This window comes from Halichoerus grypus, chromosome 8 (genome assembly GCF_964656455.1).
Source record: "Halichoerus grypus chromosome 8, mHalGry1.hap1.1, whole genome shotgun sequence".
Taxonomy (NCBI): Eukaryota; Metazoa; Chordata; class Mammalia; order Carnivora; family Phocidae; genus Halichoerus; species Halichoerus grypus.
The window spans coordinates 57,679,262-57,705,758 of record NC_135719.1 but is presented as its reverse complement, the minus strand read 5'-3'; the positions used below and the strand labels follow the sequence as shown (position 1 = coordinate 57,705,758).

Genomic DNA, 26,497 nt, shown 5'->3' with positions numbered 1-26,497 from the left:
AGTAATTCAGAATTGAGAATTTCTGGTTTAATACTTGGAAGCCCTTAGACAAACTATCCATTATCCACTATATTCAATCAGTTACCGAGCCAATTTTATTTCTCTGAAAACTGTAACCTGTACAAAACCATACAAAGAAAATAAACAATTTGGGGGTAACCTAGTCATTTCATACTTTAAATCTTTCCACAAAGCAATTCATGAATCATTTAATACTAATACTTCTTTAAACCTCTATGACTGAAATAGAAACAGACTCATTTCTAAGAGATTGTATGTGAAGATACCAGGAAAAAAATAAATCCCTAATATGTAATTCTAAATTTTTAACCCCCAAAATAGACCCATGTAAACACGGGCATTCAAATCAAATATAATGGAATTGTGCCACAGTATGGAATATGGCATTTTTTTTTAAATATCAAGAACTGAATCAGATTTATTGCTATGTCAGTCTTATCAATAGCTGACAATCAAACATACAAAATACACCACAACAACCATGCCAAAAATGATGTTGTATAGAGATATCATTAACATAACATAGGTAAACATTTATCTTGTAATATACATCACTAATATAGTAAAACCTTATTCAGGATAGTAAGAATTGATAAAAGTCTAAAAATTTGAATACTTGAAAAAGTTATGCAGTTTAAGCACTCATAAGCATTCTTTTTTTTTGCTTTCAAGTATACAATTTCAAATGTACAAATTTGCATTGGCCAAGTATTACCTATTACAATTCTTTTGGGTACTTGTTTTAAAGACAAAAGAATGCTTTTAAAATAGTATTCTCAAATAAATGCTCTATAAAGCTTAATATTTTCCCAAGATTAAACATTTTTCTTTAAAATCTTGATTATGCCTTTTATTAATAAACCTTTCATCAGATAATACAAAGTAAACACCACTCAAGTCCTTGTATCAATGTTTACAAATTCTAAGTAAATTAGAGGACTTTTATGGTATTGTAATAGTGTCTTAATTAATGATTAAGAAAAGATTAGCATTTCTACTTATTGTGGTTATGGTGAAATGAATGGTATCTTTTTTGGTTGGAAGATATCAGAGTAGGTTCAAAGTCTAGTATATAATTTTAATGGTAAGGGCTAAAAAAAAAAAAAATCCTAATATGCACAATCAATTAAGACACTAATTCCTTGGTAAGTTATAACTGTGAGAGGAAAATAAAATTTTTAAGAAGTATTTATTGTATTATGAATTGCTAACACCAAATTTTACCCCCTCTCCCATTTCAAAACATCAGGCCATCTACTAATCCATAAATATTGATGTTTCACATACTTCATAGAGTAGCTTAAACATACCAGCATAAGAAATAATTAGTATTACATAGTAATTTCCTTTGCCATAGGAATAAATGTTGGACAAAGTCTGGAAACATTTTATTTTCCAATTTGAATTACAGTAATTTTGCCACAGACCACAGCACTAGTGCATGTGTTACTTTAGACATGCTCTAAGAACAAAACAAAAAATTACTGCAAAAATACATGTCACCAATGTGGAACACACTCAGATTTGTATAAAAGTACTGAACTAATATCCCAAAAAGAGGTATATGTAAACAGTACATAAGGAAGAAATAGTTTTAATATGAAACAGTCATTTAAGTCACATACATCATGATAAGAAGCAGGACTTTCTTTTATAAAAGATATTTTAACTAACAAGCAACATCATCTATATCACCTACAGAACAAGAAAAGTACGTCTTTAGAATTAGTTTTAATACAATTGCAAGTAATGTATTTTGACAAACTGACAAAGATGAAGCTTATCCATTGGGTTTCATTAAAAATTTTCAAAGAAATACAGGCAGCCTCTGATGTCCTCACGTCTGGCTTAGAGATAGCCACTTTTCATTTCCCCTAGACCATATGTCTTGGGAGATGTTAATGCCAGCCCTACTCCAGGAGTATCTCTAAACTTCCACCTCGGTACCAAGAGTTAGAAAAATGCAGATGTGACTTCTATACTGTTCTACTGGATAAACAGGATAGGGGAACGGGGGAAGTTACTCATTTTGGAAATGAGAAGAAACCTCTGAGTTCAAAAGTTGAGGAAAGAAAACTGTAAAAAAGTCCCAACAATCTAAAGGAAATTGGGAAATACTCTCAAGACAGCATCCATCAATTTGATAAAAATACTGCTTCCCACAGTGCCTGAAATGTGGTCATATTTTCTGAAATCTTATTAGATAAAAATTCATCCTGAACTAATAAGCAGTCTTAAAAAAAAAAAAAAAAGGTTTAATCCCACTTTCTTCACTATCTTCATTCGCATCTTGGTGGAAAACATTTTGCCCTTAAAATCTAGCCAGCCATAAGCACAGAAAAAATGGGAATTCTGAATAGAGGAAAGATAAAATTTTGAAGCATAGAGCATCCAGTAAGGGAAAAGGCAAGTTGGCTTATATAGTATTCCACCGGAGGGTTTAGGATGGTAAGAGGACAACTAAGAAACACTAACACCAAGAAACTTAACTTTCCTGAATCCCATCAGGAAAAAGGAAAGGCCTCTATTTCTTTCTACCTCCTACACTGATTGGTTCCCTAAAGAAAACTGAGTGCTCAGCATGATACTATTGGTTAACTACATTATGGTTTAAATAAGCCTTATGAGCTTTCCTAACAATCTAATCATTTTATATAATGTTCCAAACCACTATTTACAAATGACCTTTGGGAGCCTGGATGCTCTTAATTGAACTTTTTAATTAAAAAAAAATCTAAAATAGCACAAATGTTCATGCATATGAAACCTCTGTACACTGTTAAAAAACAAAATCCAAAAATTCTTTAGAGCTCCCTTAAAAAAAATCATTACTTACATTTTTCTTTTTACTATTAAATACAATTACTATAGTATACTGGACAATAGCCACTAACACTTTTAATATGTTCAAGACAAACAAGTTTGAAAGAATACTAGATGAAGACTCCTGATCCTTATTAAGATGATTGAAGTCAGCAGAATTCATGGTGACCCACACTACTGAGGTTTTTTCCTACCAGTAGGCAGAGTTGGAAGTCTTAAAAAAATCTTTATCTTGGTTAATCTACAAAGAATAACCCCTACTGCAAGAGAAATCTTGCTTTATGTACATAATCTTCTAATTTGGATAACCAGAATCATGATAGCAATACTCTAGAAGTATTTCACACCAAAGGAAAACACCGATCACAAAACTAATTCTAAGCACTCTATCTGAAGAATAATTTTTCTTTTACAAGCTTAACTGTTTCAGCATTACTGAGTCCAGTAGCATCCAGAAGTAAGTAGACTAGGAATTCTCTCGTGAAATGAATAAAGCAAGTTCTGGGAAAGGAACTGATGCTTTAAAACTATCAGCAACCTAGCTGTCGTGAGAGAGCCTAGCTGCTGAAAGTTAGCCAGTCTGAACTTAGACAAAACTTGAGAATATAGGAGAAACCACGATTTCCTGCTCAGTTGTGTGTGTGTGTGTGTGTGTGTGTCTTTGCGTGTATGTGTGCATGTGGGATGAGGTCTTTCAGTGAAGGAAAAAGATTACATAAGAAAAGGTGCAATGCTACTGGAAGATTATTCCACCTATGTACATTTCTTTCCATTACTGGATATTTGAAAATGTTTAGGGCAGCTCATCACTTGTCCTAACAAAGCTGTATCAATTTGTATTAATAGCCTTCTTTGGGTCAAATTGGACATTCTTATATTTCATCACTTTTCCTATCAAAAACCATCTAATTTTTGACTTAGTGTCATACAGAGACAAATGTGGAACTAGTTAAGAAAAGTAATTTGAATACATGAAAACATTCACAAACTATGATTATAGTTTGCCTACGACTCGCTGTCAGTCAACCACGGGTTTTTCTTTGAATATTTACAGACTCTTACTTAAATAAGGTGCTCTGAAGATCTAAATACTTGAATAAAAATTCACTTGTAAGTTTTTAAAAACAACTATTTGGAAATGGAAAAGAATCACATTACAAATCAAGTACCTTTAGACTAGCTTGGGAGAGGTTACTTCACTTTCACAAAATAACCACTGAAACTGTAAGCAACAGATGGCTTAAGAAACTGGATAATCAATTTTAACCTTAAGTACAACTCAAGTACTACCATGTAAAATGTTAACTCCTGAGGACACTGGAAGGTTCTACTCAATATCTATCTAAACTATATTGTCATAAAAACCATGATCTGATGCTAGAACTGGGCTTACAGCATGCAATGCATCATTTCTTCAAAATCAGCACTCACTAGGATTTCAAGAACAACATAACTAGGTCCTTAAACATTTAGAAAATCGTGTATTTCTAATATAAAGTAAGCAAAATGGGATCTTCAAGTATGCTACTGAACACATCAAATGTTAGAGTCAACCAAAAATACTGCATTTTAACCTGCTTCAATTGGTAAAGTTGTCACACCAAGGAGTACCTAGTATTAAAGTTCGTATCACTTCATTTCCTAAAATTGTAAAGATATATAATTTACAACTACATTGAAAATATTTTGTACTCACCTCTAACTAGTCACAGGTAAATGGAGAAAACCTTCTACTACCTTGTACCATATGAAATTGCTGTTTTTGTAGGTCAAAATTAAAACACTGTATTTAAAAAAATAAGTTTTATTCAATCAAAATATGCATCATGAGCATTAATAATTTTCTTCTAGTAGGATATTAAATATTTCATTTTTATAAAATTTGTCATTTCTTCAGCTATATAAATTGTTCATATCCCTCCAATTACTGCTTCTTAATTGGAGAACATGTTGTTTCTTAAAAAAAGCTTCAAATGATGAAAAAGATGGTAGTTCGCTGGGTAAAGGTCTGGTGATTATAATGGACATGACAAAATTTAATGTCCCAATTCAATTAACTTTGCTTTAGTGGCTTGTGACATGTGAGGTCAAGTGCTGTCATGTAAAAGTGTGGGCTCATGTTTATTAACCAAAGGATGTTTTTTTTAATCAAAATTTTCACGCACAATTTTAGTTTCTTGGTGATATGCTGCCGCTGCTGTTTCACTAGGGTTTAAACAGTAGTGATTAATTCTTCTTTCGCAGATCACCACATGGACTTCAGAACTTTTTTGGTCACAATGATAATGATGGTGCAAGTCTGGGAGCTTCACCAACATCCAACCATCGTATGAACTACTATCAATTGTTATACAGTATCTTGTGGGGGGGGGTTGTTTTTTGTGGGTTTTGTTTTGTTTTTGGGGGGGGTTTTTGGTCACAGGTCATGATCCGCTCTAAAAACAGGTTTCCACTGAAGTTTTGAATCTTAACAGTACACCTCTGACTGTCTCTGTTCTTGATCATCTCCCAGGAGGATGTTCTTGGGTCCGTCTTTACACTTTCCCCAGTCACAATAGAAACTCGGTCTACTTCAAGGCCTTGAAATTGTCGTTTGTAAGTTAGCTTTCACCCTGGCTCTTAATTGGTCTTTACTCAAAATGGATTCTGATCTCCCCTGAGGCTTGTCTTTGAATCCAGATCCCCAGAAAAAGACTTTCCAAACCACCACTGAGCAGTTCTTTCACCAGCTGAGCCTTCTAAGGCCAACTTGATGTTTCCACCTATGTCATTTGCAGTTATGTCCTGGCTTGAAATCATATTAAAAGAAGTATTTGCAATTCTTCCGAGGATACTATGTTATTTCTCTGGAAAACAATAACAAAACAACTCAATAATCAAAGGAAATGGAATGAAGAGCTTAATACTATTATAATTCTAAACAGCACAACTAGAAACATACTTCACTTCAACTCTACTAACTGCAGTCATTTTCCAACTGATCTAATAATATTAGCAATTTCATGTGGTACAATCCACAAGTTAATCAACAAATACTTACTGAGCATCTACTATATACTAACATCTGTCTCATATCTGTACAAACATATCTTGAAAAGACTGACTTGAAAATAGGAACGTCACTAATTTCAAGGACCCTAGTGGGAAGAAATCTGGTAACATATCTATTATTTTTTAAAACATCCATTAAAATGTATGCTTTCTTCCATGTTATAACTACACATAGTTTTTTCTGAAAACATGTCAAATAGATCCTTGAAAAATTTTTTGAACCATTTAATGTAATATTGCCAAAGTTCAGCTCTGCAATGTACATTTTTCAATGATTCTAACTTTTAAAAGTCAAAATTTGCCTATATTTGCTATATATTATTTTGAAGCTTCAAGAGGCTTTTTTATGATTAACAACAACAACTAACATTTATTTGTATAGTACTTTCTAAAGCACCCCCATATACATTATTCTCATTTAAGATAGCAAACAAAGACAACACAAAATTTGCACTGGTAATGAAGTAGAATATTAATAAAAACTAAAAGGTAAATAATCTTTTTGTGTGTGCATTTAAAAAAATAATGTAAAACATTAAAATCCTGTGTCACTGAACCTCTGTAAGACACAGGAAGAAAAAAAACAAAAAACCCTTTAGTTAATGCCGGTGATTAAGCATCACTGCCCACTGCAGGTGGACCAAAAGTTTCCCGAGTACGCATCAACTGGACATCCTTGTCAGCCATACAGGTATCACAGCCCCATACTGCTGATGCCTCTGCAGTCAGGAGACCATAAGCGGTTTCAGTCATTCCAGTGCAGATCCGATGAAACCACTTCTGACAAGAGGCTTCACACAAGATGGCATCCTGATCATCATTCACTTCGTTTGTACAAATTCCACAAGGATACACTGGGTCAGAAGAAGAATGGCCATGACGGCTTGGGTGGAGAGAGGATTTATTGCTTTTTTCAGTGGTGCATGTATCTGGGGCAGCTCTAGGTTGTCGTGGCTTATTCTGTGTCCCATTTGCATGGCTGTTATTTGTAGCTTCTGCGGTACTCGAACGGCTAGCCTCTTGATTTACTGCATTGTTTCGATTAACATTTTTTAACTCAATACTACTCTGATTCACTGTGTCATCCATATTTAAGTGAGGTGGATGAGCAGAGGAATTTTGATTAGTGTTTTTGGTTGCTCCTTGACTAAAGTCTTGTTTTTGGGGTGGTGCTTTTGCTTGACTGAAAGTGTTTGGGGGAGGAATAAAAGAATGATTAGATTCTAACGGAGAAGTAAAATTTGAGTTATTTCCAGGGACAAAGTTAGACGCCAAGTCAGGGTTAGACACTTGGTTAGCATTCTGTGGAGGAATCTGATTGAAGTTTTCAGCAGGATTTTGTCGAAAATGTTGATTAGGCATGTTAACATTCTGACTTAGTGCATTATTATAAGATGGATTTCCAAAGCTTGAATTATCATGTGGCCCAAAGTTAAAAGCATGAGGTCGATTAAAACCCATGCCCAAAGGATTCTGCGGAAATGGGTGTGGCTGATTCCTGAGTGAGTAAGGACCACAGTATGGGGAAGACATTCTTGGAGGAACGTGAGGTGGCATTCTGAATGTGCTATAGCCTCCAAAGCCAGGATAACCAGGGCCAAGATATGGATTTGATGAAGGCAGTGGTTTATAGGAAATAGTATTATAGTTGTCATCAAATGGATTAGCAGCCACTAGATGGTCAGAGTTTGGATTTGGTGGTGGAGCATACTCAGACAATGGAGGAAAAGAAGGCCCCTGAAATGAGAATGTAGAATAAAGTACATGTTTCGATCAAAGAAGTCATTAAAACTGTTATCTTAACACGTAACAACCTAGCTTTAATCAAATTTCTCTTGCTATGTTATGAAAATCTAATTCTTCATTTGACCTTTCAATTCCAAATAGTTTTCATATTTAATTATATTTAATGATTAAAATGTGTAGATTTCTTCCTTTAGGAAAGGAAAGAAGGTATGCTTTTCTGAGCTCAAACTCATTGTTACTTCAAATTCCAAAGGTATTTAAGCTTCAAAAGAAGCTTCATTATATAACTTTCGTTTAATATGCTTAACTATAATTCTAGAATCTTTCACTTAAACCATAAAATTAAGTAACAATAAACAGGATCTAAGTTTTTTTACTAGCTTAACTTCAGGGAGTAGCTATTAAAGTATTCCCCAAGCACTATGCTCTTGGCCTCAGAATGGAAAAATAAACTTCCAGTTTTAGTCACACTGCAAGTTTAACAGATGGTGGCCAAAATGGAAAAAAGTAATCTGTATACACATCATACTTCCTCTCAGTCTTTAAAAGAAAAAGAGTGCTTCAAATTCACAGGGGATAAAAGCACAGAGGCCTGTTTTTATAACGATTATCCAAGCACAGGTTATACATAAAAGATACTTCCACCATGACCGCTTAATGATACATATGTACTACTGAATTATTATAGCAGCTGAACACTGCTTCAGGTTAAACCTGTGTCCCCAGATTTTACAATCTTTTAGCAGGAGTACAGGTATCTATGCTTTTTAAGTTAGATTTAAGAATAAGCATTTTAATTTGTCTGCCTACACTTCCTTCTTGCAATACCCACTTTAGGCCTATAGGCCAACAATAGCCACTGGTTGCAGAGTAAAAAAAAAAAAAAAATCACTGCAGAATTCACGATTAGGTTATGAATGAGGATAGGAAACAAACTCATGACCAAATTTAAATTTACCTCATCAGCTTGATCTTATCAGTGAACAAAAACTGTTATTAGAGAAAATGTCAATTTACCTGTGTATTTGTCTTGCGTTTTTTCTTGTCTGGGCTTCCTAGTTGTACACCTGGTCCTCCTAACCCATCCAGTCCACTATCACCACCTAAAAAAAAAAAAAAAATTCCAGATAACATTTCCACTTGTAACTGAAATCACTTTACATCTTTCACAGCAATATCTATCATAATTACCTGTTAATATGTGTTCTATTTTTGTTAGGTAAAAGCAATACTAAGCTTTTTTAAAAAAAATCTTTGTTCTTCAAAAAGTCTTCCCCATAATTTCAGCCAGAAACATTCATCTCTACTTCCATAGTATTTTTTATTATTCTTTCAGTGAGAAAGTCTCCATCCTACACTTGAAGCTTTAGTCATCTGGTTTCTTATCCTGGAGGCAACCACTAGTTTTTGCTCTATCTTTCAGAAGATAATCTAGATAAATTCCAGCATGGTATCTTTTGCGGGGAGTACACAAACCATGGCATGCATACTATACACAATGTTCTCTACACCTTGCTTTCTTCTTGAAAATCATTCCACATAATTACATACAGAACTGCTCTATCACCTAATAACTGAGTAGTATTTCATGGTATGATTGTACCATAATTCATTAAACTAGCTCCCTCCCTATTGATGGATATTTAGGTTGTTTCCAAAATTTTGCTGTCTGCAATGAAAATCTATGTACAAGTGTCTTAAATACATGTACAAATCATTCTTAGAACTGGAATTATGGCATTAAAGGTATGTAGCCTTTAAATTCTTAAAGGTATGGTCCAAGTACAACAATGTATGTATTATTTTCTCAACAGTATACAATCAAACAAAAGCAAAAGCTTGAAAGTTTATCAGTAGAATTTTTTTCCATTACAAAAACACTTCTTATTATGGAGGATTCTGATTATTACAAGAGTAGACAGAATAAAATTATGTATGCATATATAGATACACATTTGTAATAGATTAATAAATAAGTTCAGTGAGTTGAGAATTAGAGGAGACCTACTCACACATGTGGATTCTGAGAAAAGGGGTATTTAAACTGAGACCTACAGGATAAAAAAATAAAATAAAAATAAAATAAAATAAATAAACTGAGACTTACAGGAGGATAACAAATCTCTCATGTAAACAGCATAAGGAGAGAATAGCATGTGTAAAGATTCTTAAGTAGAAAGAAGCCCGATGTCTTTGAGAAATTTAAAAGAGGCCAGTGTGTTAAGGGACTCTGGACAGTGCCACTAGAAGAGTTAAAGAGATAGGTAGGGACCAGATCATTTAGAGCAGTATGGACAGAATGTGTCCCCTCAAAATTCTTTTTTTTTTTTTTAAAGATTTATTTATTTATTTACTTGACAGAGAGATAGAGAGCACAAGTAGGCAGAGTGTCAGGCAGAGGGGAAGGGAGAAGCAGGCTCTCTGCTGAGCAGGGAGCCTGATGCGGGGCTCGATCCCAGGACTCTGGGATCATGACCTGAGCCGACGGCAGCTGCTTAACCAACTGAGCCACCCAGGCGCCCCTCAAAATTCTTATTTTGAAGCCCTACCCCACAGCATGATGGTATTTGAATGTAGGGCCCTTGGGAGGTAATGAAGATTACATCAGGTCATGAGGGTCAGGCCCTTAAGATGTGATTAGTGGCCTTAGGAGAAAGAAGAGTCTGTTCTCCACCGCTCCCCTCTAAGTACAAACACAGGAAAGGCCATGTGAGGACACGGGCGAGAAGGTGGGCATCTGCAAACCAGAAAGAGAGCACTCACCAGGAAGTGAATTGGCTAGCACCTTAATCTTGGACTTCCCAGCCTCCAAACTGTGGGAAAATAAATTTCTGTTGTTGAAGCCACCCCGTCTATGATACTTTGTTCTTGCAGCCCAAGCAGACTAAGACACAACGCCTTGTAGTTTATGCTAAGGAATGTGAATTTTATCTGAAGAACAGCGGATGATCATTTAAGGGTTTTGAGCAGGAAAGTGGTGTGATTTAAGTTTTAGAAGTATTATATTAGCAGTTGTGTTGAGAATTAATTGATGGTGGGACAGGGGTAGGAGCAGGGAGATCAGTCTTTTACAGTAATAGTTCAGGAAAAGAAATGGTACTTGACAATAAAGAGAAATCAGTGTGTTGGACAAAGACCCCCACCTAACAAAATGCAAAGCAGATATCTCTAGGAGCTATTTAGAGAAGCCTATATACTATGAAGGTGAAAAACTGACAAACGGTAACAAAATTCAGTAAGGATTCTGGATGTTAAATTAATATTTAAACATAAGAAGCTTTTTTATACACAAACTAAAACCAGTCAAAAGATAGAGTAGAAGAAAAGTTTTCATTTATAGGAACAAAACTAAACTAAAATAGCAATAAATTTAAAAAATGCACAAGATCAGTATGAATAAAAACCTTCAAAAGGTCTATATTGAGAGACACGGAGGAATACTTCTAATAATTGGAAAGGTAGTCCCTGTTCTGGCTAGACAACTAGAACAAAATTACATTGTTTTTTACCTCACTTATTATCCCAAACAGCCTTTTTGTGCCCTCCTCAGACACATTAGCACCAGGCATTTGAATCCCAGGCCCACGGGGCCCACCCTCAGAGTCCAGAGGCATTAATACTAGAATAAGCAGCACCTCCTTCTCAGAGATCTGAGTTTTAACTCCACAGGGCCCCTACTGTGAATTTATATATTCTAATAATTCCAACTTCTCTCCTGTGGCGTCAGGAATGGTAGCTGCTTCCCACAGTCGATACCTCTGTGAAAACTTTAGTATCCTATTTTGCCACCAGTTTAACGTCTGTTAACAATACCTTATATTAAATTCTATTAAAAATAACTGGTATGGTTTCTATCTCTGACTAGACCCTGACTGATATATATCTCAAGGGCCACCAGCCAGAAACTGTCATTACTACTAAGTTAACATCATTCCACACATCTAGCTTATTACCTACCTACTTACTTCCGTGAATACAGAGCAATAGTAACACCTTTACAAAGATGGGATACTATTTTTAAATAAAAACATTAAATTTTAACTTTATTATAATGTAATAAAGGAAAAAAGAAATGAATTAAACTATAGAATATGTTAAATATTTCTTTACCATAAGAGAAGTTTTTGGAAAGAATCCTCTAAGAAAAGACATCAAGGAAAACATTAAGTTTGAAAAATGTATGTCTTTTCTTTTCTTAATTTTCTTAATTTTAGATAGCATTCATGGAACTTTGAATGTTTAAGATAATATGGTATCATATCTTATTCTACTTTTTCCATCCCATTTCCATCCATCTACTTTTTGTATCTCTGATTCAATTCTTTATTTCAGCTAAATTTTCTTTTATCACATCTTTGAACACTTTTTCTGCTCTTTGTTGAGTGCTCTATTTTGGGGGCACTAGTTATCATTATGCTAGAGAAATTTTTAGCACCATATCTATTAGTAAGCTTTTGTTGTATTAATCATCCTGTCTTTGAACTCTTGCTTTTATTTTTGTTTTGTTTTTTCATTAAGGTCTACCACTTGACGTACATGTGAAATCTTTCCTTCTGTCTTTTAGGTTATGGGTCTTCATCTTCTGCATGCTATTTCTTTTCCTTCTTTTTTTTTGTTAATTCATTAGTTTGCTATAGTATGTTTGCACAGTTATGCTTTTATTATCTTGCAATTCTGTCTAGATCTTTTATTTGCTCTGATTTAACATGGGTGACTTTCTGACTCTCTTTTTTTCACATCTAAGATTACTTGGTTTAGGTAATATGCTTTATCTACTGAGATAATCATGTGATTTTTCCCCTTTAAATTATTTTAATATTCAACTCAAAACTGACATTCGTGAAGTAAAGCCAACTTACTCACTTTTATACAAATGTTATCATTTTCATGTGACTGGATATGCTATTATCTCTTTTGAACACTTGCCTATATTAGTAAGATTAACCTCTTGTGTTTCCGTGGAACATCCAGGTTTTTAATTCTGACATTTTGTTAAAGGCACGTCTACCTAGTCAGGGGGTGTAGTAACTCACTCACATGGGAGGTTTCCTGTGTTCCCTGATTCAGTTTGTATCCCTGGAGACTTTTCTGTCACAGACAGTCCTCTTTTTTTTTTTTTTTTTAACTTTTTGTTTCATTCATTTTTTTCTTACTCAAAAGAATGAGAATATAAAGAATAGTCATTTAATTTCCTTCTCTCCAGACTTGGGGTTATTAATAAGAATTCTCAAAATTCTATAAATCACTAATAGCTTTCAAGGGCAGAGGTTGTCTTAGAACCTAAGACAGTGCATTTTGCACTGTTTCAGAATTACATTATTGGGCTGTGCCACTTCCTTTGTTTGCCACTGTTGCTGCACATTTTTGCTCTTTTTCAAAAATGGCTTTGGTTCATTTCACTTGGAATTTAAAAAGAGATTCTGTAGTTTTGTTCTACCATCTTAACTTAGAAGTCTATATCTGACTGTATCTATGTTCTTTAACTCAATCTTCATTAACAACCTAAGAGGTAGGTAAGTCATCCCCACTTTTTAAAGGAAGAAAAAGAAACAGAATGCAAAGGAGTCATACCACTGATAAAAAGCAGCACGGAAATCTAAAACCAGGGTTTTGTTTCCTTTTGCTTTTAAGTTTTTGAGGATATTCACAAGGTTGTACAACCATTACCACTATTTAATGCCAGAACATTATCATCACCCCATCATATACTCATTAGCAGTCATTTCCCAGTCCCCCAGGCCCTAGCAGTCATGAATCTACTTATACATATTTATGTATTCTGGATATGTTATATAAATGGAATCATACAATATGTGGCAGCTTTTTGTGTCTTGTTTCACTTACACTAGAGTAATGTTTTCAAGGTTTATCCATGTTATATTATGTATTATTTCCTTTTTATAGCCGAATAATATTCCATTGTAGAGATATACCACATTATATTATCCATTGATCAGCTGGTGAACAACTTGAGTTTTTCTACTTTTTGGCTACTAAGAATAATGCTGCTATGAATATTTATGTACAAGTTTTTATATAAACATATGTTTTCAATTCTCTTGGGTATATACCTGGTAATAGAATCACTGGGCGATATGGTATCTCTTAAGTTTAACGTTTTGAGGAACTGCCCAACTGCTCTACATAGTGGCTGCACTATTCTACATTCCCACCTGCTAAGTCTGAGGGTTCCAATTTCTTCACATCCTCCCCAACACTTATTTTGTTTCTTTTTAATTTAATTTTTTTAAAGATTTTTTTAGAGAGAGAGAGAGCAGGGGTATGGGCAGAGAGAGAGGGAGAGAATCCAAAGTAGACTCCCCATTAAGTGTGGAGCTTGACACAGGGCAGAATCTCACAACTCTGAGATCATGACCTGAGTGGAAACCAAGAGTCAGATGCTCAACTGACTGACTCTCCTCTGTTTGTATTTTCAATGTAGCCTAGAATTCTAGAAAGTATAAACTGGTATCTCATTGTGGTTTTAATCAGCATATTCAAAATTACTAAGGATGTTGAACACCTTTTCATATACTTATTGATCTATATATATTTTTTCTTTGAAGAAATGCCTATTCCAGTCATTTGTCTATTTTTTTGTTAAGTTGTTTATCTTTTTTGTTAAGTTGTAAGAATTCTATATATATTCTGGATACTAGTCTGTTACCAGTAATAAGATTTTCAAATATTTTCTTCTAGTCTGTGGCATGTCTTTTCACTTTGATAGTGTCCTTTGACACATGTTTTTAATTTTGATGAACTCCAATTTATCTATTTTTCTTTTGTTTGGGTAAAACTAGATTTATATACTTCTAAGATACTAGTTTGCCTCCCTAAAATCTTATACACATACTGTCTTCTTCAGTGGACCACAAAAGACAAAAATGAAAACTTCTGGTTCAAACTAAAGGAACTCCTATTTTTAAATTCTTTGATGTGGTAGTAATCCCATTTCAGTAGATGGTAAGTAAAGAACTAATAGTGAGATCCAGTCCACCCCTCAAAGCCATTGATTCAAAATCTGATGGTTCAGGAATGATTGAATCTATTACTAATTTATAACTACCCAGTAGCCCATATAAAATGAACTGATGATTCCATATTAACAAATCGTATTCACTTTTCCTTAACAGTATATACTGACATGCTGAGCAGAGAAATGTGTTGTTCTCAAATATGAATACCTAGAAATTTTGATGAGTGTGGTAGGGAAAAAGAATTAGCAATGATTTTAGAGGTCAAATAATAAAGTGGTTATATAAATAAACAAAGGTACCAAACAACAAAGTCCTGTATTTCCTAACATCTGTCATGGATATTTCACTATAACAAAAATATAAAAAGAAAAATGTAATTCCTAAAAATAAAAACAATTACTAATAAATTAATCTCTAATCTCCAATCTAGAAGATATAAATTCCCACTCATAGCATTAAGAATACTGAATAATTATAATTTTACAATTAAAATGCTGTAATTTAAAGATGGACAAAAAGTACTTAATGGTATGTACATCTCTGTTCACTTTCCAAAAATTTAATAACAATTGCTTGTATTCACTATAAGGCAAGGCTCTGACATTTGCAGCTATTTAAATAAACATTATTTTCAAGTAATCTGTGAGTAAAAGCACCTTAAATTCTTTTTAGAAACTGACTTTCATGGTATTAATTTTTTATTTAAGAGTCTAACATTTCCCTCCATAAAGCAAATCTTCAAGTTCCACTGGTGTCTATTTCTCCATTTGTTATTCATCTAAAGAGTTAACTACATAACATCTTCAATGGTTCTGACTCTTGGCCTTACCTGGGTCCTTCCTGCTGCTACCTGTAACACTGGTGGTTCTTCTCTGTGAGGTAATCATTATGTTAGATCAGAATCACAGACATTAGGGCTAATTAGAATACAAGCTACCAAGAATTTCCATGATTCTCACTCTTTAAGGATAAAGTAAAAGGTCAGAATCCAGGGAACGGGAAAACAGTGGTTACAGAGCTAGTCGTTTAGGTTACCCTAAGAACTTCTGGTACCAAAGCTTCTCTCCAGCTGCTCTATATACCTGCCGTTAGCTCTGCAAGGTAAACCATGACTACTCAGTCAGGAGCTGAGAGCTGTGGGGCAGAGAACCAAGAAAAAGTAAACTGTCAAAGCTCATTGTTAACACTGGCCACTGTGATACTTTTAATCTGTTAATACTTGAATTTCTTTCTTTTTTTTTCCTTGTAAGTTTTATTTATTTATTTTTTAAACCTTTTTTTATTATGTTATGTTAGTCATCATACATTACATCATTAGTTTTTGATGTAGTGTTCCATGATTCATTGTTTGCGCATAACACCCAGTGCTCCATTCAATACGTGCCCTCTTTAATACCCATCACCAGGCTAACCCATCCCCCCACCCCCCTCCCCTCTAGAACCCTCAGTTTGTTTCTCAGAGTCCATAGTCTCTCCTGATTGTCTCCCCCTCCGATTATCTCATCTCTGCACTCCTACCTGCCCAGTGACCTCTGAATGCACAAGGGGAACAGGTGTGGGAAAGGGTGATGACAAAAATGGAACAAGAAGCCTCGCTCATCTTAAGAAAGCAAAGAAATTTTATCTCTTTAGATATTATCACCCTACATCATGCCACTCAATCTCAATTAAACAAAATAATTCTCTTATCTCTCCTTTACCCTTTAACCCTATCTGGAGCTGGAAGTTGAAGTATGTGTCTCTTCACAGTCTTATTGGAGAGTCTCATCTATTAAACAAGGCAATTTTTTCTCATCTAAAGAATCTACAAATTAAAGATTTTTTAATATGAAATCTATTTGTAAGTATAAAATTATTTTTTCTATCTGTAAGTACTTTTTATTTTTGTAAACTGTGGATTATTTGCTCTAGGAGTTTTATGTATTTTTATGTTCTAATTACATTATATATTATATATATTCCACCTTTTTATTTCTTCTGTTAAAGCATCTACTTCAGCCTCCAAGTCCTTAAAAAGGAAGTGAGGGCATTGTTCTGTACACTAGATAGTGGCATGCCTCTTATGTCATTTAAATTTTCATTTTTTAACTTCACTTTATTTGCAATAATGGTTTGGTTTGTGATATTGACAGTTCTCATAAATAATGTGACTGTATTATTTTAACATATTTTATAATGCGGTTCCAATCCAAGATGGTGATGTAGGAAGACCTTGAACTCAGCTCCTTCATGGACACACCAAATTACACCTATTTATTGAGCAATTCCTTTTGAAGAACAACTGAGGGCTGACTGAACAGCTTCTGCACAATATAAGAGACCACATAGAAAACATATGCGCCCCTATGCTCATTGCAGCATTATTTACAATAGCCAAGATACAGAAGCAACCTAAGTGTCCACTGCTGGGTGAATGCATAAAGAAGATGGGACACATGGCCACACACAAACACACACACACACACACACACCCTACACTGGAATATCACTCAGCCATAAAAAAGAATGAGATCTTGCCATTTAGGACAGCACGTGTGGACCTAGAGGGCATTATACTAAGTAAAATAAGCCAGACAGAAAAAAGCAAATACCATGTGATTTCACTTTTATGTGGAATCTAAAAAACAAAACAAACAAGAAAAGCAGAAACAGACCCATAAATACAGAGAACAAACTGGTGGCTGGCAGAGGGGAGGGGGAGAGAGGAAGGGAAAAGTGGGCGAAGGGGAGTGGGAGATTCAGGCTTCCAGTGATGGAATGAATAAGTCAGGGGGATAAAAGGTCCAGCACAGGGAATACAGTCAACAAGAGTACTGTAATAGCACTATACGGTGATAGATGGTAGCTACACTTGTGGTGAGCACAGTGTAACACAGAGTTGTCAAATTACTATGTTGTACACCTGAAAGTAACGTAACACTGTGTGTCAACTCTACTTCAATGAAATTTTTAATAATATTTTACATTTTGTTTCCTTCAAAAACAGCTTTGCTTCAAGAGTAGTTCAAATAAGTATGCATTCTAATTACTATGCTGATTCAATGACACAGAGTCTGTGTCCCTCCCAAAATTTACTTGTTGAAATCCTAATCCCCAGTTTGATGGTACTTTGGAGGAGGGGCTGTGGGAGGTGATCAGACCGTGCCCTCATGAAAGGAATTAGTGTCCCTATAAAACAGACCTGGGAGGGCTCCTTTGGCCCTTCCGCATGTTATAACACAATAAGAAGACTGCCCAGGAAGCAGGCCCTCACCAGATACAAAATCTGCTGACAGCTTGATCTTGGACTTCCTAGCCTCCAGAATTGTGCCAAATAAATTGCTATTGTTTATAAGCCACCCAGTCTATGGTATTCTGTTACAGCAGCCTGAACTGACTAGGGTAGTGCTTAAATAAGCTGCCTGGCACACAGTGGACACTCAAATATTAGTTTTCATTTTGCTTTCCTTTAGACTAAACTATACCATAATTTCACTTCATTTCAGTTTCTATAGTATTTAACACCCTATCAAAAGATCTAGTATCAAGCACTGTCAACACACTCAGTGGACAAATATCAGTTTTTCATAATAGCACAGAAGTCTGGGATATAATGTCAGTTTATTCTATCATTTACTATGGATGTGAACATCTTAGCTAACAGCTTTGCCTTCACCTGAAACATGTACTTCTGTTAACACTGGTCTCTACCACTGAATGGCAATATTATGAATTAATATGTCAATACAGTATTATAAGAAATGGCCTTATATGACTGAAATGAAAATGCCATTATACTCTTTTAGAATGCAAGGCAGAAAGTGTCTGCCATGTGATGCCCAGAACCTAGATCAATCTGGGCATGTAATAAATATTAAATTCTGAAAACCTTCAACATCTGTGATTTAAGGTTTCAAATATTTGTGATTCTTGTACCAGCTGTTCTCCCCCAGGCTAATGATCTTTTTATTACTGAGGTGCATGAGGTTTAAAGTTGCTAACAAATGTAAAGCTTATAGGAGGGTGGGTGGATGGCATTCATGTGTGAAGCTGACTCTATATAATAATGCCTCTAATAATAAACTTACTTTAGTAACAAAGTCAACCAAATTTTTAAACAAAAAACTTCAGAAATAAAGGAGAACAAAACTGCAAATATTCATAAAAATCGTGTAATAAACAGCTTGTACCTGTTTCAGCAAAATTGTGAAATATGAGGGGTTTCTGCTTTTATAATTTTTTTGGTTCATTGTCTTTTCCATAAAGGGAGAGAACCTTTATTTCTGTTCAGTTCGTATCCACTCCCAATCAAAACAAGAAAAAATATGCTGTCTTTTACTTATTAATTGATTAAATACCTAAAAGTGAATGTCGATCACATTACTTGTATTTTAGACTGTGTATTTTAGAATGTATATTCTATTTCTGATTTTAAAAGTAAACAGATAACTTAGAATGTACCAGGCACTGCTTTAAGTGCTTTATATACATTAACACATTTAATCCTTTAAAGAACTCTATGAGATAAATACAAGTATTATTCTCGTTTTGCATGAGGAAATTGATGTACAGAGAGGTTAAGTAACTTGCCAAAGACCACACAGATAGTAAACAGTAAAAATGGGATACGATCCCAGCAGCGAGGCTCCAGAGACAAATGCCGTACTATTTCTCAACATTGCTATTAACATGTCTATAGAGACTGGCAATAGGAAAGGAGACCTGAAATCACTCTTGACCATACATTAGGGATGCCTTGAAGGTAAAGATGACTTAGACCCCTTAAATTGCCTGGAATAAGACTGTTAGAAGAGAGAATTGTGTAATCTTCCCAAGAGATAACTCCTCGCCACTTCTGGGGAAAGCAAACTAGGAAGACTAAATTACCTAAGTTATTGAAACCTCTTTGTTAACACTCATCAAATTAGATTTCAGAAACATCTGTTGAGCTTATTTAAGTACACAAATAAAAATAATAATTCCTCCCTATAAGGATCCCATAATCTAGAGAAAAATTTTGTCTTTCTTTTTTTGAAACTCTTAAATTGAATGCGATAAATATCATGATAGACATGAGCACAGGATGTTGAGGGAACATAAGGATGTCCCATCTAATTTTGACTGAGGGAGGGAGTATCAGGAAACACATCCTGGGAGGTTTCAACAAAGTTGATGCCGTGAGAATGAGTATCCTACCAAAGGTGGGGAAAAAAGAGGGCAAGCCTAACAGAAGGAACAGAATGTGCAAAGAAAGGTTCAAAGGCAAGAGAAACCATGACAACATCTAGAAAGGAAATGTGATTATCTCAGACCTGGACACAGGAGAGCGTTTCATGGAATATGAAGGATGGAGAACTAAGGGGTAGGCCTGGACCAAAAAGAACCAATATAAGAAGGTTGGATTTTTATCCAAAGATAATGGGGAACCACTAAAGAATTTTACAGAAAAAAAGAGTAACATGACTGAATTGTGTTTTGGAGCACACTGGCCATGGAACACAGTAACTAAGACTTTCAGCCCTAGAGTTTAGTTCTAGCTTTGTCACTTACTAGCTGGGTAAACTTGAATGTTATTTAACCACGTAGTACTTGACCTCTCTGAGCACCAGTTCGTCAACTGTAAACCTAGAATGATAATAATAACAACTAACTCAAAGGGTTCTTTTTTTTTTTTTTTTAAAGATTTTATGTATTTATTTGACAGAGACACAGCGAGAGAGGGATCACAAGCAGGGGGAGAGGGAGAGGGAGAAGCAGGCTTCCCGCCGAGCAGGGAGCCCGATGCGGGGCTCGATCCCAGGACCCTGGGACCATGACCCGAGCCAAAAGCAGACGCTTAACGACTGAGCCACCCAGGCGCCCCACTCAAAGGGTTCTTGATAGGATTAAACAAGACATCCATTTAAAACAATTAACAAACTGCTTGGTAAGTACTCAATAGATAGTAGTTATTTATCACCAGCAGTAGCAATGTGGAAAATAGATTAAGAGGGACAAAACAGGAGGCCAGGAAACCAGTGAGAGGCCTATGATAATAATCAAAAAGATAAAGTCTGAACTAAAGAAGTGGTTATAGAAAGGCCAAGGAGATGGTGGGTTCAAAACATAGTAAGGAGACAAATATTCTAGGACCCTGGGCAAGTGTTGGGTGGGAATGGGAGATGGGTTTGGGTCACTGGATAAATGATGTTCACCAAGACAGGGAATGTGGGAGAAAGAGCACACTGGACATCTCACAGATAGATACATTTCAGTCAACAGGCTAAAAACAAAATTCATTTATCTTCCCCTCATAAATCCGCTCTTCCTTTTATATTTCTGTGACACTATCCTCTGTTGGTTCTTCTCTTCTACCTCTCAGGCTACTCCTTCACGTTCTGCTCTTCAGGGTCCTCTTTTCCCTTTTGTCTTCTAAGTATTAGCGTTCCTAAAGTTGCTTTTCTCAATGCTTTTCTCTTCTCACTTTTCACTCTCACAGATGAGCTATCTTCTCCCAAGGCATCAATTAGTACTCACTTGTTTACTGATAACTTCCAGGTCTCTATTTCTGGCTCAGCCCACTTTCCTCAGTTCCAAACCATGTTTATCCATTGTGCACACTGAAACATCTCAGGGGGATATTCATGTAATGTGTTGAAAAACAAACTACTTTCCTGATAATCTGCCCAGCCCTTATATGTACCAATTAAAAAATAAAACAACAAAACCCCCTAAAATCTTTCCTTTAGACTTCCACTGGCTCTTCCTCTCCACTTTATGACTACGTAAATTACGTTTCTTCTCCAACCTTAATCCAAATCCTCCATACACTCACTCTACATGGCCTACATTTTTTAGTAAAGTCTACTTTTACTACTTTTATGATATCTCTATGCTATTATCCCATTCTAAAACACATCCCAATCTCTCCAGTGTTTAACCAGCTAACTCTGGTTAAAAACACTTCATCTGGAATGAATCCTCAACTTCCTTCTTCATCTCTAAATTTCTGTCTTTCTTCACTCTTTTTTTTCCTCCAAGACTACCTCTTCATTTCATTCAAACCTTGATGCTATTTCCCTTCTCTCACCTACAGAGACCTGGCTTTTGAGAAAGAAGCCTTTTCTGTCTCATCTCTAGCTTCCCACATCGAGTGCCTAGCACATGGTACTTATTTAAAAACATGTATTGAATGCTTTATTAATGAATTATCCTCTCTTCTGCTGCTTTTCAGTTTCTCCCCTCTCAGTTTCTCCCCCTTACAGTTCTTCTGTAAGTCTACCAGTATGTTTGTCTTTTTTCAAAGGAAATATAAAGACACTTTCTCTTAACTATCTTTCCAAGCTATTGGCTATGTCTTTCTACCACCAAGCTTCTTTACATCACATCTTTATCACTTAAATTTCACTACTTGAAAATGTGGTTTTCTCCCAGAAGTGCCTTCTTAAAACCACTGCTGACTTACTAGACCTTTTTCTCATCCCCCATCCTCCTTGCTGCTCTTTCTACATCATTTCCACAAAGGAACCCTCACTGCTTCTTAGAACACTTCTCCAGAAGGCATTCCTTGATTCCCTTAAAGATAGGTTATATGTTCCATTTTCCTGTAGATGATCACAGCACTTCTCATGCTGTTTGTAACTACTTATTTGTCTGCATCCTAAAGATTTCTTGAAGACAGAATTATGCCTTCTTAATCAATATTTCCACTGTCTGGTGCTATGACTGCTCAATAAATATTTGCTGAATAAAGGAATGGATATTGTGATCAGATCAACACCTAAGAGTTCTAAGAATACTGGATAATGAGAATGTTGGTTAAAATAAGGATGACAGGTAACATTCTAAGAGAACAGACAATCAAAAATCAGCATAAACATATCAATGAGTTACTTCATGTATTCACTCATTCATTCATTTGGCATTTACTGCAGGCAAAGCAATGAGGGGAGAAATAGAAAGATAACCAAGATATTGTACCTATCTTCATGGATCTTTCTTAAAATCAAGGTCTGAGGGACTGGGGATGGTAACAACTGATAGAAAATAAGAGTAAGATACTTTGCCACTAAATAGCAATTCTGAATCTAATATTAAAATATCAGGACAAGTTTAGAAGACCACAAATCAGCTTCCTCTTGTCCACTCACCTTTTCAATCTAGGTCTATCATCAGCAGTTCTCAAACCTTAGTAAGTATAAGGAACACGGGGGATCTTATTAAAGATGTAGAGAAATCTCCCAGAAATCCTGATTCTGTGGGCCCAGAAACCTACATTTTTAAAAATATCCCAGGGAATATGATACTTTTGATCTACACAGTATACTACTGATAAAGTCCTTAGTCATTCATGTTGTCATAATTTTGCCATGTCTGAGTTCCATCTATAATACTATTTGCTTAATGATTTCTTTAAATTGAAACTGTGTGTGTGTATATTGGCCTTATCCTAAACAAGAGGTTTGATGACTTATATTTTTTATAATACATATGAAATAAATACATAACTATTTAAATCTGTCTGTATACATGGGTGGATGGGAAACAGTTTAAGAAGCACGGCTCACAGTTTATGTTCTGCAAAGACCACATCCTGCATGCACTCTTAGGATATAAATTACAACAAAAAGTTGCAGAGCAGTCAAGTTCAGCAGAACTGTGCTTCAGAAGAACTCATGCAGATATTCTGGTACCTTTTATAAAATAATCCAAAAATGTTTTAAAAATTGTTATAGCCTGGTGATGGGTATTAAAGAGGGCACATACTGCATGGAGCATGCAAACAATGAATCATGGAACACGACATCAAAAACTAATGATGTAATGTATGGTGATTAACACCATATAATAAAATAAAATTTAAAAAATAAATAAATAAATAAAATGGAAAAAAATTGTTATAGCCACAACAAAGTGACTTATTGTAAAAACCCCTCCTCATATTGACTTTTTATTTTAAAAAGTGCTTTCTTTGCCTTTTATTCTGGTACTTAACTCGCAGAATATTCTTGAGCTGACACCTGAGCCAACGACAAACAGCTAAGCCACCAAACTTAAAAGCAGTAGCTGGAACAAAATAAAGATAGATCTGTGCTCTTGACCTACAATAAAATACCCATCCATTTTATTCAAAATTACATTTGATTAAGACTGATAATTGAGTTCAAAGGTATAAACTTGAGAGCCCTCTTTCTTTTTCCTTCAACCCCAAAGTAATTTATAATAATAGGCAAAATAATACGGCAAGAATATCAGAGGAATAACTGTATCTCAGGAAAGTCTATTCCTTAAAGGGTTTGGCAACTCAAAACCACAAATAGAAAAGAAAGCCGAAATAGAAAACCTATGCTGATATTAAGCCTTAAAAACAATATTCTGCTCTAAATTATGTTTTTGCTTAAATGGCTAAGAAAATCAATCTCTACCTAAATACTCAAGTGATGTTTTTTGGATACCACATTGTCACTGTGTTATAATCCAGTTCTCTAGGTTTAATCTCTAGTCACGTGGAACAAAAACATAGATGAATGACCGTGGTTCTTGATCTCTACATCACTTAATTGGAAATTTACCTTACTACTTACTGATTTATAAAGCACTTTATCCTGTTTGGATGGAAGGATTATTGCAATAGCCTCCTAACTAGCTTCCCTGCCTCAGCCCTTGTTCCCTATAGTCTACTCTCCACAGAGCAGCCAAAAAAACCCTGTTAAAAATATAATTCTTGGGCCACCTGGGTGGCTCAGTCAGTTAAGCGGCTGCCTTGGGCTCAGGTCATGATCTTGGGGTCCTGGGATTGAGCCCCTGCTCAACAGGGAGTCTGCTTCTCCCTCTCTTTCTGCCCCTCCTCCCCCTATGCATGTGCACTCTTTCTCTCAAATCAATAAAATCTTAAATATATACATACACACACACACACACACACACACACACACACACACACACACACACCTCTTCTCACCCTATCTTTCTCTTCAGCTCATACTACTCTCCCTTTGCTCATTCTCTGCTGGTTACCATAACTTCTTTGCTGTTGCTTGAATACACTAGGCAAATTCCAGACCCAGGGCTTTTGCACTTGCTGTTCCTTTTGCTGAAACTGCTCTTCCTAGACTGCTCTTCCCACACATATCTATATGGCTCTAGTCTATCACTTCCTTTGGTCCTGGCTCAAACATCATCTTCCACATGAGTCCTCTTACACATAATCCACACCTCTCCACCTCTGATGTATTTCCTAACCACTTTACCTGCTTTGTTTATCTCCAGAGCACTTACTATTTGCCATTCTATACCTTTTGTTCATTATCTGTTTAGAGTGTGAACTCCTGCCAGGTGAAGACTCTTTCTGCTTTGTTCACTGTTGTACCCCAGTGCCAAGAACATTGCATAGCACACAGTACATGTTCAATAAATATTTGCTTAATGAACAAACAGTGTTATTTCAACTTTGGGACTTTCAGCCTTAACCCTATTTAGAGCTGAAAATAAAAACTGGAGGATATCCCCCAAATTTCCAGCCGTATCTGGCATCTGTGAACTTACATGCATTATCTTTTGTCTGGTACAGCGTTCCCTCCGATTTTTCTTAGATAGTAAGGCAGCAGGAAATTTCCTAACTAGTGTGCAAGGAAGAAGCAAACCAATCACGTATAAAATTGATTTCAGGTGATTTGATTCTTACCCACGAGGCAATAAAGAAAATGCCTTTTGAATTTATATAGTGTCTCCTCTTAAACCCGAGCAAAATAAGCTGTATATTTGTTGCCTTTGAGGTGGGAAGGGGGCTGGGAGAGACGCGAAGGCCCGGTACACCTTCCTCAAAGCGTCAACTCTTGAGCAGTCCAACTTACTTTTTGGGGGGTGGGCATCGTTCGTGGTCTCTGCCGGGGGGTGTTTCTTTCTCACCCTTCGAGGTGCCTATTGTGCTGTCTCGCGAAGGAGCTAAGGTGGGAGAGGAGCGGGGTACCGAGGGATGCTGAGCGCGGCTTCAACTGCCGCCTAACACAAAGTCGAGGCGGCGAGGGCTCCGCGCGGGCGTCTGGGGCGAGCGGGCTCCGGGGCCGCGCGCCTCGAACCGCAGCCTCGGCCCCGGGGCGCAGGCGGGACGCGCGGGCTGCGCGGAGTTAGGCCCGGACAGAGCCCCGTGGCCTCCCAGCGGCCGGGCACGCGGCCCCCGCGCACCCCACTCACCCCGATCCCCCCAATCCCGTGCCCTTCCCGGTTACCTCGAACTCTCTTCAGCGAAATGGGATCCTTCTCCTGTTCTGCTGACATTACAGACCGCAAAGCATGACTCCCCCCCAGGCCGCGGGAATTCGGTCTCTTTGATGCTGCGGCGGCGGCTCCTCCTCCTCGCGGGGCCGCTGCGGCTGCGAGGCGAGCCTCCGAGCCGAGGCGCGGCCGAGGGCGGCGGGGACGCCGGCCGACTTTGCAAAGTTTGGGAGGAAGACGAGGCCTCGGGGCGGCCGGGCGGCGAGCGGGGGCTGGCCGGGCTCAGCGCCGGCGGCCGGGAGCGCGGCCTGGGGGCGGCCCCCCGCCCGGGGCCGGCATGTGCGGAGGACGAGTGCGCCGCCGCCGCCGCCTCCTCCCACTCCTTCTTCTTCTTCTTCGCAGCCGCCGCCGCCGCCTCGAGAGCCGCTGACAGGGGAGGCAGGAGGCGGGCGGCCGGGCCCTGGCGGCGCACTCACAGCGCCCTCTGAGGAGGAGGTCTGCGCTCTCGCCGCTCCCGAGTCGCAGACACAAAAGCCCCCAGCCTGGAGCCGCCTGCAAAACGCGCTCTGGGGCGGGCGAGGGACGTGGCGCGGCCCCGCGGCTTCCCCGCCCTGAGCTCCCCAGCCCCGCGCGGGGACGGACTTCGGGGGGCGGGGGCCGCTGCCTGGTCCCGCGGCGCCTGCCGCCGCCGCCGCCGCCGTCTCGCG

The 26,497-nt window shown here is 37.0% G+C and overlaps 1 protein-coding gene across 1 annotated transcript; it reads right to left on the bottom strand.

The window, feature by feature from the left end:
* Positions 1 to 1,397: 1,397 nt before the first annotated feature.
* Positions 1,398 to 26,497, bottom strand: PYGO1 (pygopus family PHD finger 1). Its single transcript, XM_078079310.1, has 3 exons — positions 25,805 to 26,497; positions 8,659 to 8,744; positions 1,398 to 7,632 (listed from the first exon to the last, which is right to left on the bottom strand). The coding sequence occupies exons 1-3, from the start codon at positions 25,851 to 25,853 to the stop codon at positions 6,508 to 6,510; spliced, it is 1,260 nt and encodes a 419-aa protein (XP_077935436.1). The 5' UTR covers positions 25,854 to 26,497; the 3' UTR covers positions 1,398 to 6,507.

Bases quoted from the DNA above. Each gene is read 5' to 3' on its own strand.
- PYGO1 (XM_078079310.1), bottom strand. From the start codon at position 25,853: ATGTCAGCAGAACAGGAGAAGGATCCCATTTCGCTGAAGAGAGTTCGA. The intron at 8,745-25,804 runs GTAACCGGGAAG...TTTTTTTTTTAG, and splicing joins TTCGCTGAAGAGAGTTCGAG to GTGGTGATAGTGGACTGGAT. The intron at 7,633-8,658 runs GTAAATTGACAT...TTCTCATTTCAG, and splicing joins AACGCAAGACAAATACACAG to GGGCCTTCTTTTCCTCCATT.